The sequence below is a fragment of the Maylandia zebra genome, linkage group LG4, assembly GCF_041146795.1.
Source record: "Maylandia zebra isolate NMK-2024a linkage group LG4, Mzebra_GT3a, whole genome shotgun sequence".
In the NCBI taxonomy this organism is placed as follows: Eukaryota; Metazoa; Chordata; class Actinopteri; order Cichliformes; family Cichlidae; genus Maylandia; species Maylandia zebra.
The window spans coordinates 24,606,034-24,620,775 of NC_135170.1; the positions used below are offsets into that span (position 1 = coordinate 24,606,034).

A 14,742-nucleotide genomic window follows, 5' to 3' on the forward strand; every position below is an offset into this window, starting at 1 on the left:
AGGCCTGCTGGATTGACAGAACCAAGTGATGCCAACTCCAAAGAGGCCAAAGGACAGAAAAGACCAGCTATTCCCCGCGTCTTAACTGCAGCCAGACAGCCAATGACAACAATGAGAACCAGACAGTAATAGAGAGCAGAAGATAAGAGACTGCTTGGCTGAAAGGCGATGGAGACTGGTGGACTTACGGAGGTCCTGTTCCCTCAGAACCGGGACAATTCTGGACCCAAACTGGAAGGTAAAAAGAACTTTTGGATTTGAATGGCTCATCTCTCAGATCATGCATGGGTCACATTTTGTAAGGACACTGGTTAGTCTGGTGCAATGCATACATACTGAAACTGATAACAGTACACGACTGAAATGGGGGATGCAAAACAGAGGTACGCACTTCATGCTCAACATGCCATACTGTATACAGCACTCTACAATCCTTTCAAATTGCAAAGCTCACTGGGAACAAATCTGACAGTAAATAAAAATAAATAAAATCAACCGCACGTCTGCAAAAAATGTGTGCACTGCTGTTTATATGACCCAAATACAACTCAAGCACAAGTAAGTCAAAATCATATTTAAAAAACAACCAAAGAGAAGGAAAGCAGGCAGGCAGAGTTCAGGTCAAAGTGCACACAACACCACCTCACACACCAACAGGCTATCAAGAGCAGCACAGATGTTACAGGTGCTTGGGGGAGTGAGTAAGGATGAAACCGCATGCACCGAACAGAGTTGTGGCTTGAAATGAGTCACAGGTAGGTGTTGGTTTTGAGAGGGAAAAGTGAAAAATAAAAAGAATCAGTTCTGAGCCGAACAAGGAAATTATCATCGACAGAACAGATTTCTCGTTAGACCACACTGTTTATTAATATATAGATGTATGTTTTATTTAGAATACCTTTGTAAAAATTCACCATACATTCAAGGTCAAATCTCAATATTACATTTTCTGGTTTCCCTCCACAGCATGCATAAGATAAACACTTCAACTAATCAGCAGGTTTCATTGTTTCTGGAAATATGTAAATTTTTTAATTTAATAATAATATTTATTATTATTATTATCATTGATTTGATTTGATTTTTTACAAGGACAATATATTTTTTAAAAAAAAAAAGAAAAGACCAAAAAAATAAATTAAAAAAACAACAAAAAAAACTACATAGCCACTCAGGGAATACAATCATAAACACTGAAAGCTGCAGAAGCTGTGGTTATTATTTAACCTAAAACTAATTCACAGCTGTTATTGGGGATACTCAACAAAAGATCATGGACCCTTCCAAGCTAACTGTACCTTCAGGATTAGAAGAAAAAAAGTGGGGGGGGAAAAGGAAAGAACAAAAAAGAAGACAAAACTGAAGGTTACAGGAGTGAGGCGTTTTATTTAAGTAATAACTGTGGCAGCAGGTTCAGGAAAGGATGGCAAAAAGAGGGTTTGTGTTGACAAAAGTGGGAATTTTAATTTAATTTGCTTTTCTTTTTTTTTACTATACCATGTGATGACCAAAAATACAGTGCAATTTAGTGGACGGACAGAAACAATTTATATTTAGCTATATATAATGTTTAATATTGAAGCTCAATTAAAAAAAATGCTTCATCGCAGATAAAATCTGTATTAAATAGAAAAAAAAAAAGCAAAATAAGGCATATATGACACACCCTCTGGGCGGCAAATAAAATCTAGCACTGACACGAGGAAGCACAGCAGGACGTAGGGGAACTCTCAGAATGGAAACAGAGTAATCTGCCGTGCAGCCTTACTTTGAACAAAGCTTTTTGAGCGTGTATGTGTTTGGTGGGAAATCAATAATATTGGGCCCACTTGTGCTTAAAAAGGCCATTCAGTCAGTGGCTTTAGTACATCGACATTGAAGTCTTTTGGCACTTGTACAGTACATGAATGTCCTTTAGTTTGACAAAATGACACAACCATGTACATGCATGAAAGATAAGCAGTAGCAAAGGCAGTCTCTTGCGAGATCAGTCCGTGATGGTGGACTGTGATAGCGAATTCAGAGTCCATATCGCTGCATGCCGAGCAGGTAGGCCCCGCTCTGGCTCTCTCGCTCAACGCAATCCTCCACCCACCAACCGCTACTGTCCACACCGACACCACCACCAGCAGCACCCCAGGACGGACGGAAGGAGGAAAGGAGGGACCCGGGGAGGAAGAGAGGACAGAAAGGAGGGATGAAACTGGCCTCTTCCATTCGGAGAAGGGGTGTGTGTGGAGGCAGAGGAGAAGAGGTGGAGATAATTGGACAGGAGGGAGGCTAAGAAGGGGGAAAGATGGGGGGGAGGGGGGGGGAAGAGGCCCCTGTGCTATCCGGAGCTGTCTGTTTCTGTCTGTATGTCTGTTCTCACACAGTCGAAATCAATTTGCCATCAGGACTGTCACTGTGGAACAAAGAGAGAAGGAAGCTTGCCAGGTCGGACACACTCAGAGAGAAATGGAGAAAGACAAGACAGGCACAAGGCGGCAGAGTAGAGTTTAGGAGAAGGGCAGGTGGGGTCAGGAAATCTATTTTGCCCCACCCACAGCTACAACTCCAAACACACCTGCCATAATCAAGAAGATTGGACTTCCAATTCCCTCATCAACACTTTTACGCAGATATGTTTGCTGATATTGTTGTGCATATTTTGATTGTGTTTGACTCGACCAGTCTTTGAAAAACAGACAAACCCAATATGTTGCTGTTGATGAGAAAATCATCAAGTCATCTCCTTAGCTGGAGGGATGCAGTATTAGTCTGTTGGGGTGAATACACCCTGCAGGACAGAGTTGTCTCAAAATACTGATACAGAAAGAAAAATACACACACATTTAGAGCAGACAGGAGTATGTAAAACATCTTGACACTGGTGCCCAAAGCCCCAGGCTGACAAGCAGTGATGACTGAGATGAAGTCAGCGTGATGTCTACTGTCACAACATGTAATCCACCAAACACCAGGACATTTCTCCTCCCTCCCACTCTCACACGTACACACATTTACAGACAGGTATATACGCAAAGATGCACTCCCTGATCGGACAGAAACAGGCACAGCATAATTCTGAATCTTAACCTCACATTACCCTGACGAGTCAGCAAGGACTTGTTTAGAGTTAAAACACAATGGATCAAAAAAAAAAATCACTTTGTCAATACACTGATACTGACCCTGCTCAACTTTAACAAGCTACTTAAAAAGTAAAGAAGAGCAAAGAGGAAAGGATAAAGACGACACAAGAAATAATATTTAAAGCAAACACTGCATACATACAGTATGGCAAAGTTGCAAATTTTAAATTCTATGGCAGAGCAGGACTTTTGTTCTCGTTAGTTTAGAAACAATTAGTGGATGAAGAGATCAGTGGCCTACTGTCAAAGTTGTGTCAAAAAAAAAGAAAGAAAAAAGGCCAAATTTATCCAAGATTGACAGTTTGAAATCAGTAGTGAACTACCGTCTTTGGGATTATTGGCAAAAGATGAATAAATAAAATAAAATAATAGTATAAAATAGATAAATAAGTAAATAAAAACACTCCTGCACATAAAAAAAAATCAAAAACACACTAAATAAATTAAAAAGAGTAATAAAAGTAGATTTACAGAACAATTGAGCTTTGTTACCACTAACTCGGGCATCACACTTCGATCCATACTGACTTTGTGATGACCCCAGTACTAGTAGGTTTTTTTTCCTCAGTAAAATAAATTTTATCTGTTTAGAAAGCAGTGAAAGTATGCTACATTTAAATTGGGATATGCGCATGTTCAGCAGTTGCCTTGCTGCCTCGAGTGTCAAGTGTTTCAGATGGCAGTAGCAGTCATACATTATCGATCAATACTTAGTAGGTAGGGCAAAAAAGGCACTTACCTTGTGGCAAAGCGACCATCATAATCCTCAATAGCAGGCTGAAAAAACAAGTGTTAAGCAGTCATTGTGTGCTCATAGACCCACTACTGAATTATCTGCTGTATTTAAATACAAACACTAGATGGCAGAAAGTGAGCAAAAGTCAGATTTTCACTTACTGCAGGATTACTCATTTAATTACACAACATAAGACAAACTCAGGTGGGAGCTACAAATTAATTTAGCAAGTAACAAGTGCAGAAATGGTACTGTTCACTAAAAGGTACAGCGACAGTACCTGTGTGCCAAAGCCTGCCATGCTGTAGGGGCGTGGGCGGGGCTGTGCTAGGCTTTGTGCCAGCAGTCGGGCAGTCAGGCCGTAGTCCGGTGTGGGCACTGATGCATCATTCTCCAACAAGTTCCCTGTACTGCTACTTTTCCCATGGTGCAGGCTGGAGGGGTAAGAAAACAATGGCCTCAGACTTGGTCTCATTCAGAATTATTAAGTGTGGCAGTGTTTATCCTGCATACTTCACTCTGAGCTTCTCACTGTCACTGTCAGGAAGCACGCGTGTGTAGGAGAACGGGAACCAGCCACGCCTGTTAAAAGTGCAGAGTTTGTTAAATGTACATGTGCCTATGGCTGCTCCTAATCGACAAACATTTAGCTTATTTTACAGTTTGGATTCGGGCAAAACAGAATAAATTATACATTACTTACATCTTGTTTTTCTCATTCTCCCCATAGTGCCAGCCATCACGCGCTTCAGGCACTAGCAGGGTGATGACATCTCCCTCGGAGAAACTAAGCAGGGTGCTGTTGTCACCTGCAGCGTGGGAAAAGATGGCCTGGACACGGGAGCGCCCGTTCTTTTCCAGTCCTGCCGCCATCGAACTGGATCTAGGCAGGGTTCGTGTCTCTCCTGTTGGGTTTGAAAGCAGATATATGTGAGCAACATGATTAACATCAGGAACTGTTCATAGACTACTGGAATGACTTGAGCTGAACAAACTCATGGAAGAATCAGTCAACAGTCAGACATAACAACATTAGCAGCTTTTGTTATACAATTCTGTACTTAACTGAAATCTTGCATATGATCATATTATCAACATTTTAAAGCAAACTTCACCTTTTCTTTTTTAACTCCATATTCAGGTTGGAACGTAATGTTTCACCGTTATTGGAAAAATATTTGCAATGATAAGTTTTATGCTCCTCAATGAAGGAAGAGGTTCAAACATTCTGCCCATTTTCCTCTTTCGACAGTTTTGTAGTATTTGGATAACATCTTACCCACTGGGTTTTTATTCTTGGCGGGGGCAGGCCTGCGGACAGGTAGGGTATTGGAGTAGACGTCGCTGACCTGTCTCTGGGGCTGGACCTGGGACTGTACCTGTGCCTGGGTTGAAGGGGATGAAGGCCTAACTTGGGAAATAGACATTGCTGCTTCTTCTGCCCAGTATTCCTCTCCTTGGACTCCTGTTGTCCCATTGACCATGGACATGCCATCGGGACCCATCAGTCTCTGAAATAAACAAGCATAGATTCACTAAGAACAATAAAAAAGGCTTACAGTGTGGAATGCTGTAGCGGCAGTTCATCCTAATTTTTTGGATTAAGATGAAGTTTGGTATATACAGAATAGCACTGGAGCTGTAGACCTACAAAATACATTTCAAAGTGACTGATTAAGTCTAGTAAGTTCATCTAAGTTTACTTTGTTGCTGCACTGCATGAAATGAAGGCTTAACAGCTCATTAACTTGAGTGCCATCTTTAAAGAGAAATGTTTGTTTGATTTGCTTCCTTATGGAGGGCCAAAAGCACATGAGCCGACATAAGGAGAGCAGTGCTAGCTCTTACTCAGTGGTGGCCTTGAGGAAATGGAGTGAAGAAACTCCAGTTAAATAATTTCATTTTCTCTATAAAAATAAGCCTAAAGTATATGTAAAATGCCAGGAATCTTAAATCTTTGACATCATATTTGAGAATTAAATTACAAAAGTAATATAAGGATCACTATCTGCGGAAGTGCACTGTGGGATCAAGCACTGGGGCAGAAGTCCCTTTGAGTCCTGTGGGTTGTAGGGGTTCTGGGGAGACTGGAAACCAGATAAAAATTTTGGGTTGGTCCGTGTGCTCTTCTAGGCCTTTGTCACTGGAATATTCTTTGTCTGAACAATGCTGGTGTGGGTGTGCATGCCAAAGCCTTTACAGGAATGCAAGGACTCATAGGTTTCCAAGCAGAAAATCAATGCTATTAACTAACATAATAAACAGCAACTCACTTATTAACATAAATAAATATTTTCTAAACTTACCGCTGGGTGTCCAAGGCCACTACCCATAAAGACAGCCAACTCTGGGGGCACAGGAAGTGGCTGTGCCCCAGGAATGGGGTCTGAAATGACCAGATTGGATTTGGAGGTATGCAGAGGACTTGCACCCCCAAGGGCAGCAGAGCCCATCTGCTGGGCCAGGAGCATGGCCCTCTCCGGCAGCTTGTTTGGATCTGAGCAGGCCTGTTGCCACACTGGGATCTTCTGGGTCAGAAGGTCTTTACCCTGATAGGAAAAAGGAAGTGATTTGGGGAAACCAGAAAAAACACATTTATGTTAAAAGCAGAGATACTGTTGTGGCTGCAGTGTCACCAGAGAAAAAGCACTCAGCTAAGCAGCCCCCCCCCCTTAAAAAAAAAAAAAAAAAACACAAAACAAAACAAAAAAAACAAGTCAAGTCCTCAAAGATATTTCCTTGCAGAGCATCCTTGACCACTGCCCTCAGTGCAGCTTTGATAATGTGCTGCGTGGGTGAGGCAGGCTAACATACAACCAAGCTGCCCACTGCAACATCTCACAGCCCGTGGACACGGCTGTTCTTTTTTAAAACTACCAAAATACTGTGCAGTTAAACCAAGATCACGTTTGTATGTCTGTATGGTACCTACACACACACATGTATGCGCAAACTGTATTTTGTCACTGTGTATTGACCAATCTGCAGCTCACATCATCTCTTTTTTTTCTTTGTGTTACACACAGGCAAACACACACTAGAAACCCTCTGGGAGAGGGTTCTTCAGGTTGCTGAAGGTGAATTCTTCCCACGTACACCCCCATCCTGATTAATGACTAGACTCCATGATGGGGGAAAAAAGCAGCAGGAGGATAGCTGGCACGTGCACGCACGCACGCACGCACACACCTCCAGCCACATCTTCAGGCTGACGGTTTACACCCACCAGTATTCCCTGGAGACAGATTTACTCCATTACACATGAATTTGATATCCTTGAAAAATGGATAGGCTTGTGTTTGCAGTTCACACAAGCTCACAGAAACACACACACACACACACACACACACACACACACACCATAAATATATAAATTGACTAAATCCTTCTATAACAACTCTCCACTACCTTTGATTGTATGCTATGAGGGGATATTTGCTTGGATTCAAAGGTTCTTTGCTTCAAATGTCAGCACCAATGTGAAAAATAACAAGCAGTTAAACATTCTCTAGTGACTGCTGTTGTAAACAATACAGGCAAAAGGCTGTGTGCAATTTATTTCAATCCATCTTACTCAAGGTTTGGCTTTTTAAAGTCTTTTCCTATTAGCCTTTAATAAACTGAAAAAGCGAAGCCGTTCTCCACATAGAAAAAGGCAACCAGATGCATGCAGGTGCACTGATGGATTACAGCTTCAAATATACCTGTCAGCTTGGCACCGTCTACGATGATAATCAATTTTTTAAAACCAAAGCGGCCCCTTTGAGCGGTCAAAACAAATGCAACTGAATTATATATACAACAGTGGTTCATAAACTTAAAATGACTCTGAGATAACAGATGGGGAGTAGCTGTTTAGACTGACTTTAAAAGCTCTGCACACGTCCCTTTTTGACCAGATAATACAGACAACATGTTTCAAATTATCTAAATTAATACAACTGCTGAAAACAGGCTAGGCTCCACATGGAGCTGAGCCTTGCCTACAAACGCTTGATAACTGAACAAATTATTACAGGAAATACTAACCATACAGGTATAAAATATTGTCTTAACCATTTATCCTATTTGGGGTCACCAGTGGGAGCTGTCATAAGTAGAAAGGTAGACAGACGTTTGCAGACAGACAAACATCAATTCAGGCTTGCATTCATATCAACGGCCAATTTAGAATTACCAATTAAAGTATGACTGTGGAAGAAAGTCAGTATCTGGAAAGAGACCGTAGTCTCCACCCAGAACGGTATGATAATTTAGTGATCTTACCTTGCCATGGTAGGCGCTGCTGTTCTTAGCCACAGCACACTGACGGTCGACTAGGAAGCAGTACCTGCGGCGCTCCTCAGACAAGGCCGTCTTGTATCCATCAGCAATGAAGGTGTCCAACTCAGTCTGCTTGCTGCTGATTGTCTCCACATACTGAAGGAGAAAACACAATGGACAGGACAATTACTGAGCAGGACATCATGATTACATCTGCAGATTTATAGAAAGATTCCCAAAGATGTTTATGCAAAAAAAATAAAATAAAATAAAAATAAAATAAAGAAGAAGACCTTTCACTATTGCTGCTACAAATTCTACTGCTGAGACAGCCAGGAAAGAAGTTCTGGTTATTGGTACACTGTGAACTACAGATGCTTCATAGGTATTGTAATTAAAGAAAAAAAAAGTAAAAAGACAGATTTCACATTTAATAAGTAAGGCCAGTGGACGGAAGATCTGTCTAGAAAGGGGTCCTTGCAGCTGGCTAACACCTAAGTACTTTTTTTTTTTCAAAATAACACCCTACTTCACATTCATGCAATTACACACATTCACACCAAGGAGCTGCTCAGTGCTGCACAATCTTATACTGTCAATCACTTCACAGCTCCACTGGAGCAATTAGGGGTTAAGTGCACCTTGGCAGTAATAGTTGTGCAAGGAGAGAGCCTTACTCAGTAACTTTCTCTGGCAAGATTTTCCCTGCCGAGTGCTATCGAGGCACAGCAATTATGACTGAAGATCCCGCAGTGTGGAGGAGGAACTGCTCACAAAGACCCACTAATCCATTTTACATATTGGACAATAACAAATAACAGGTGTGTTAATGTCTGTACAAGAGTGAGTAATGTTAAAACAGCAGGAGGGAGAGATCCCAAACTTTAAGTTTGTCTAAACATGAATTCTGTAAAATGGGAAATGTCAGCGGGGACGGCACACAGACATGCACACGCATCGAAGGGTCAGTAAGTGGCGAGAAGCTATAGGGAGTCTTTTTTTTAACAAGATGAAATGGCATTTAGGTGTTTTTGTGACCACGTTCTTCCAAAGTGCGTTTACATTGCATTGAGTTTGCATTCAAATAGCTAAGAGTTTTGCAGACTATTCTAAAAGTAGGTCAAATGAGTCAACTTTCATGGCTTTAATACTGTACCATCTGCTAATAAATACTGACCTAGAAGAGTGTGTTATATTTACTTGCATTGATTTTTAACTAGAGTGAAAACTGGGGTTTCTTTTGGTTGAATGCTCTGTAAATATACTTCATTCAGGTCATCTATGTTAAACATAAATACACTGTTGCAAGAATAAGATATCGACAATGCACATTATTTACATGAGCACTTAAATCCATCATAGGAATTTAAGAAATTTAGCCATACATGCAAATTTTAATCTGTAGTCCCGCCAGGTTTATGATAAATATTCTTAAAAAGTAAAGTTTGGATTAGTCTGAATCTAATATTAGCTAAATTCGGCTGCTTCCTTAACATACGGGGTCACCGCAGAGGTTACTTTAGGTCTGCTTCGAATGACCTTCTGGTGCAACCTGTCATCTTTCAGGGCCGAACTTGGATCTTCTCTTGTTCGGTGAAGGTGTAAACCACTGCATAGTAAAGCCACAAGTCTGCATCAAACATGATTCCTGGGTATTTGAATCTTACTGGCTGAAAAGAGAAAAATAGTTCATAACTTATGCTGCTGTTGGATCTCAGTGTGATTAATAGGTCCTAAGTTCAGTGTTCTTAATTAAAATAGAAATTCGAGGGTTCCACATTGTGGCCCATTAAGACTGATGAAGTTGATCAAATTCCTCCCCGTAGGCAAATCTAAGATCCCACGGTGAGACCACGCAGCGCCGATGTACTGCATTTCATTGAGTAACCACCAGAGCACACTACTTCCCCACTGCCAGCAGTCAACACAACACTGATTCCATGCGTGTAGGAATATTTAAAGTGGCTAAATGATAGTGAACACAAACATTTTGAAAAAGATGCGTCCAGCCATTCGTTTGCTTATCTAATTCAGGGTCACAAGGGGAGAGGTGTGGGACTGTAGCCAGTACCCCACTTAGAAGCGGGGAACCGCTGGACAGGTTGCCAGTCTGTCTCAGGGTTAACACAGGAAGACAAACAACCATTCACACTCAGGTTCACACCTACTGCCAATTTATAATTAACCTAACATGCATGGCTGTCGATTGTGGGAGGAAGCCGCCGTACCTGGAGAGAACCCACACAGGCACAGGAAGAACATGCAAATTCGACAGAAAAAGGTCCCAGACGGCCGGTGGATTTGAACCCGGGACCGTCTTCCTGTGAGCAAACAGTGCTCACCACATTTTGAATTCCAGCCTTTTGTCACAGGAAGAAATTCACCTGCACCATTACACAATTCAATGGAGCCAAGTTGCAAATCAGGAAAGAGAAGGATGGAAGAATGATGCACATATTTTAGTCTACTGAGAGCTCTTTATTTCTTTTTCTTTTTTTTACTACATTTTAATTTGGGGCATTCCTGCTCCCACCTGTTGCTTTCTTATTAAAGACTGCAATTTTGTTTTGGTATGAGTCATAGTCTACATTGCAGAGAGAATAAAGAGAGGGGGCAGAAAGCAAGAGAGAAATATGTCATACATCCGCCCCAAAGGTAGACAATTCAGCTTGCTAAAATGTGTAAATGGGTCTTCAGTTATATCAGGGAAGCCACAAAATGACCATTTAAAGATCTGCTCCTCTTCTTCTTCTCATTTCTCTGTTGGAGTGACCCTTTTTTGTTTCTGCAGCCTGTGACTCACAGTCTGCTAGCCTTTCTAGCACTTCTAAGCAGAGCTAATAGGAGCAGCTCAACCAGTGTGCCCTCTCCACTTGTCAAATTCACAAGCCCCAAATTCTCAGTCATTCAAAAGGTCACCAAAGTAACCCAAGACAATGATGCAGTAAGAAAAAGCCTAAGCAAACACCAGCCACTATTATAGCTTAGGGACCTCAGGCTACATCATAGATCGAATGACTTGTTTTGCAAAGGTTATGAACATGAATGGAACCTGCTACAAGTTAGTGCAGTTCTTACATTCAGAGTTCACTGGATTAGCATATCTGCCTCTCTCTTTTTATGCCTCTTTACACTGACATATTCAGGACGAAATCCTAATAAGACAGCAAAAACTGCATGTGGCATTATGCACTCTGTTGCACTGTGTACCAACAGGGCTTTCCATAATTGCACGCAACGTGGAGGGAGGAGCGTTCACATCCTTCAAAAAGTGAAGAAAACTATAAGATTCAAAACATCAAAACTGTTTATACTCCGTTTATTCCTGTGGGGATTCGAGAGCATCTCATTGCACAGCTCAGAGCTGCTTAGGTCTGCTCTTCTGTTCTTTCCTCATCAGTACTCTTCGGATTCAAGAACTGTATTGTAATGCTTCAGGGCACGACAGAAGGAAACTACACATTACAGTGTCTTTGTCAAAGCTCATATCTTGTGCCTTTTTCGAGCTGTGCATGAATGTGAATGAATGTACCCACAATTCCAGGTTGGGATCACTTTTCATTTTTTTTAATGACACAGAGCTGAAGAAGCCCAGAGCTTATCAAACATCTAATGACATTAATTCTTAATCATGAACTCTTCTGTCTGTGACTGTCTGGGCTCTTATTAACAGCCTCTACAGAGCAAAGGAGTTTATCTAGATGAAACACCTTTCTATAGTACCTTTGTCCTCTCCAATGAACTACATAATGAACTGATTAGTATTCTAGCAGGCTTTGACCACTGAAGGCAAGAGAGAATGAGGAAGGGAGGAAATACAAAGGCACATATACCGAAGCGGGAGAGACAGTGGAGTGAGAGGAGAGGAAGGCGATCAATAAGTTTGCCAGACTGTTCAGACATACTTTACTTTTTAATGAAAAGAGAGGCCACGAAAAAAAGGAAATCTTTTTGCCTCTCATCTGCTAAAATAACAGAAATTTGGCCTAGGAGAAGGAAATGGTGAGTGCATCTTAGCAACTTTTAGTTGTGCTTTCTCAGTTGCTGGAGAAAGAACCATTTTCTATCTGCACAAAGTAAGCTGCGGACTTTATATCTGCAGCCGGTCACTTTCTATCTCTTTCTAGGTGGATGGTTGTCATTGTGCAGCGCAGGTCTTGTGGGAGTGCAGGGCTCTTTCCCTCTCTGTGTGTCGTCTTCCCTGCGGGGCTCAGGCACAAACGAGTTGACTTTTCTCTCACACGCCCACAGACATGATATGATCAGGGAGAGTGAGCGGGCTGAAAATGAGAAAGGGAGATTGATTTTTGCTTTTTTCTGCTAACTGACTGAACATTGTAGGTCCAGAGCTTTTCTGGTCATACAAACTCAGAAGAAGAGCTTCAGTTCTCTATGCCCAATAAGCAAAAGGTGTATTTTTTGATTATTGGGTAGTAGCTCTGTGATATTAGTCAGTTTATTTGCCCAACTACTGTGGCAACTACTTTCCTCTTGCACAGCCATTAAGAAAAAAAAAGATGGATTGATGCCCCCAGGGGTCTTTTGCAATCCTATTACAACTCTGAAGTCTATAATAAAGCTAAACTGTCAGTAGAATGTAAAGACAGAAAGCATTAATCTAAGTTGGCCTGTCATCGGGAATTTAGACCAATATTTTGAAATTTTACATCATTAAACTACTATTTGCACTTCTTTATTTCTGAAAGTTGCAGTTGCTGTTATAAAATTATGCCATGGGAACCTTACCACAGGTCTAATTATGTAGCACACACTTCAGGTAGCCAGATACATGTAGCAACTTGCCATTCTTAGCTGAGCTTTATTGCTGTAGTGCCCTCAAACATCCGTCTCAATTCAAGCAGTGGTCTGAACAAAACCGGACGGCTACACACTGCGAGCTTTGATGCTTTATGATGACACTTCAGACGGCGTCTCTTCATGACATGCCTGACACCGTGGAACAAACTCAATGTGACACAGCAGTCAGATCAATCCAGCACTGCCATACTGCTCCAGACAGGATAGGGCAGATGTGTGACTAAGTGCGTGTCATAGCATGTAAACTGATCAGACAGAGGAGGAGCCTATTCTTCAAGAACCTGAAAAGCAAAGGAATGTTTTTAAACCCAGAGAACTCTGGAAGACAGCGCTATGCTTAAGTGAGGCTAGAATCATCAATCGGATTCTGTCATGGACGGCCACACTTCACGGCAAAGACCAACCCCGCAGTAATTACCCTACAAGTCTTGACCTGTTAGTTTGACATTTTTCCCTCCATCAGACTCAAGTTTCCAGCCTTGTGAAGGAACAGCAATCACACTGTTGACATTCTCTGCTGTGTCATTTTTCTCAGTTTGATATTGACACTGGCTACAGGACTAAACAAATAAACAGCATTTGAATAAAGCCTGACAATGAGAAAAGGAGTGCCTTTGCAGGAGCGTGTTTTCTGCTGTCAAGCAGGTGGTCAAATGCTAGATAATGAACTATGAAAGATAACTAATTAAGTTATGTCTAACAGCAAAGAGTCTTTTCAACTCGTCAACATTCGTTTCACTTGAAGGACTCCCACAGATGCTGCTTTCCTATGGAAACAATCACGAAATGAGTGCAAGCGGTGCTTTGATCTCTTCGTGGATCCAGTTTCCATAATGCATGTAAACACTGAGTCAGCATTGTTTACAATTTGATTGCTTTGTTTTTTTAAAAATCATTTTCTTTTAAGTGATGATTAAACATTTGTTCTATACTTCACAGCAGGTTATAAAGTAAATGTTGAATTTCTAATAACTGTGCAAAAGACACACAGTACTGTGCAAAAGCGTTGAGCCATTGATCATTCCTTTATATTTTATTTCTAAAGGAGCTAGATATTCTGCTGTTTTTTAAAGTGGTCTTGAGCAGCATTTCTCCAGGCTGTCAGTATTTCAAACATTTCTCTTTGGATATTTCCTGCTTTAGCACTCATTTTTTTTTGACCTATGAATGTTTGAAGCATAAACAGGGACCTAAATCAAGGGATGAACCACTTTTTTGTCCACACGTAAAACACATCTTGGAAAAGAGCCAATTTTAGGTTGTATCTTTAGGCGTTTTGTAACTGGCAGCCTGTCACAGAACATGTAATCTGTTCTGATTTCTTGAGATGAATCTGCAAAAAGATGCCAAAGATAACACATTTTGACAGGCATAAAAAAAAAAATCTTTTTGCATCAAGGTGATTCCTAGAGAGCTATTAGCTTAAAGATTGGCATATACCAGCATGGTGCACAGTGTTACCTTAAGAAAATTGAGGAAACCGTAGAAGTGGAGTGCAAAAGTAGTGGCAGAGTTAATAAAAATATTAATAGCAGATGAACTGTGTCTGAAAGTAATGTCTTTAAGAAATTTGGAAAAAATAAATAAATCACGATTTGATACAAGATAAAAGAGATGAGAAATGAGTGTTATGGAGTGATAAATCTAAAGCTGAAGTTGTTGATTTAAACATATGCACAGGACGTCAGGAGAGAGATACAACAGTGAGTTTCTACCCAGATTTTAGATTTTGATCCAACATGCAATCCCAACTAAAAAGCATCTCTTTGCCAGCAACGTCATTTTTCAGCA

At 41.0% G+C, this 14,742-nt stretch overlaps 1 protein-coding gene across 5 annotated transcripts in view; it reads right to left on the reverse strand.

The window, feature by feature from the left end:
- The window catches only part of baiap2a (BAR/IMD domain containing adaptor protein 2a), a 53,154-nt gene that overhangs the window by 1,765 nt on the left and 36,647 nt on the right, over positions 1-14,742 (reverse strand). For 2 of the 5 annotated variants that reach the window (XM_014408900.3, XM_076883240.1), the window contains exons 7-14: positions 8,137-8,289; positions 6,177-6,419; positions 5,150-5,381; positions 4,574-4,775; positions 4,384-4,452; positions 4,151-4,304; positions 3,874-3,911; positions 862-2,104 (exon numbers count right to left, since the gene is read on the reverse strand). In XM_014408900.3, the coding sequence (XP_014264386.1) occupies positions 2,020-2,104; positions 3,874-3,911; positions 4,151-4,304; positions 4,384-4,452; positions 4,574-4,775; positions 5,150-5,381; positions 6,177-6,419; positions 8,137-8,289 (1,176 nt within the window). In that variant the 3' untranslated portion in view covers positions 862-2,019. The other 3 variants (XM_004559470.5, XM_004559468.4, XM_004559467.3) reach the window with 3 other exon arrangements.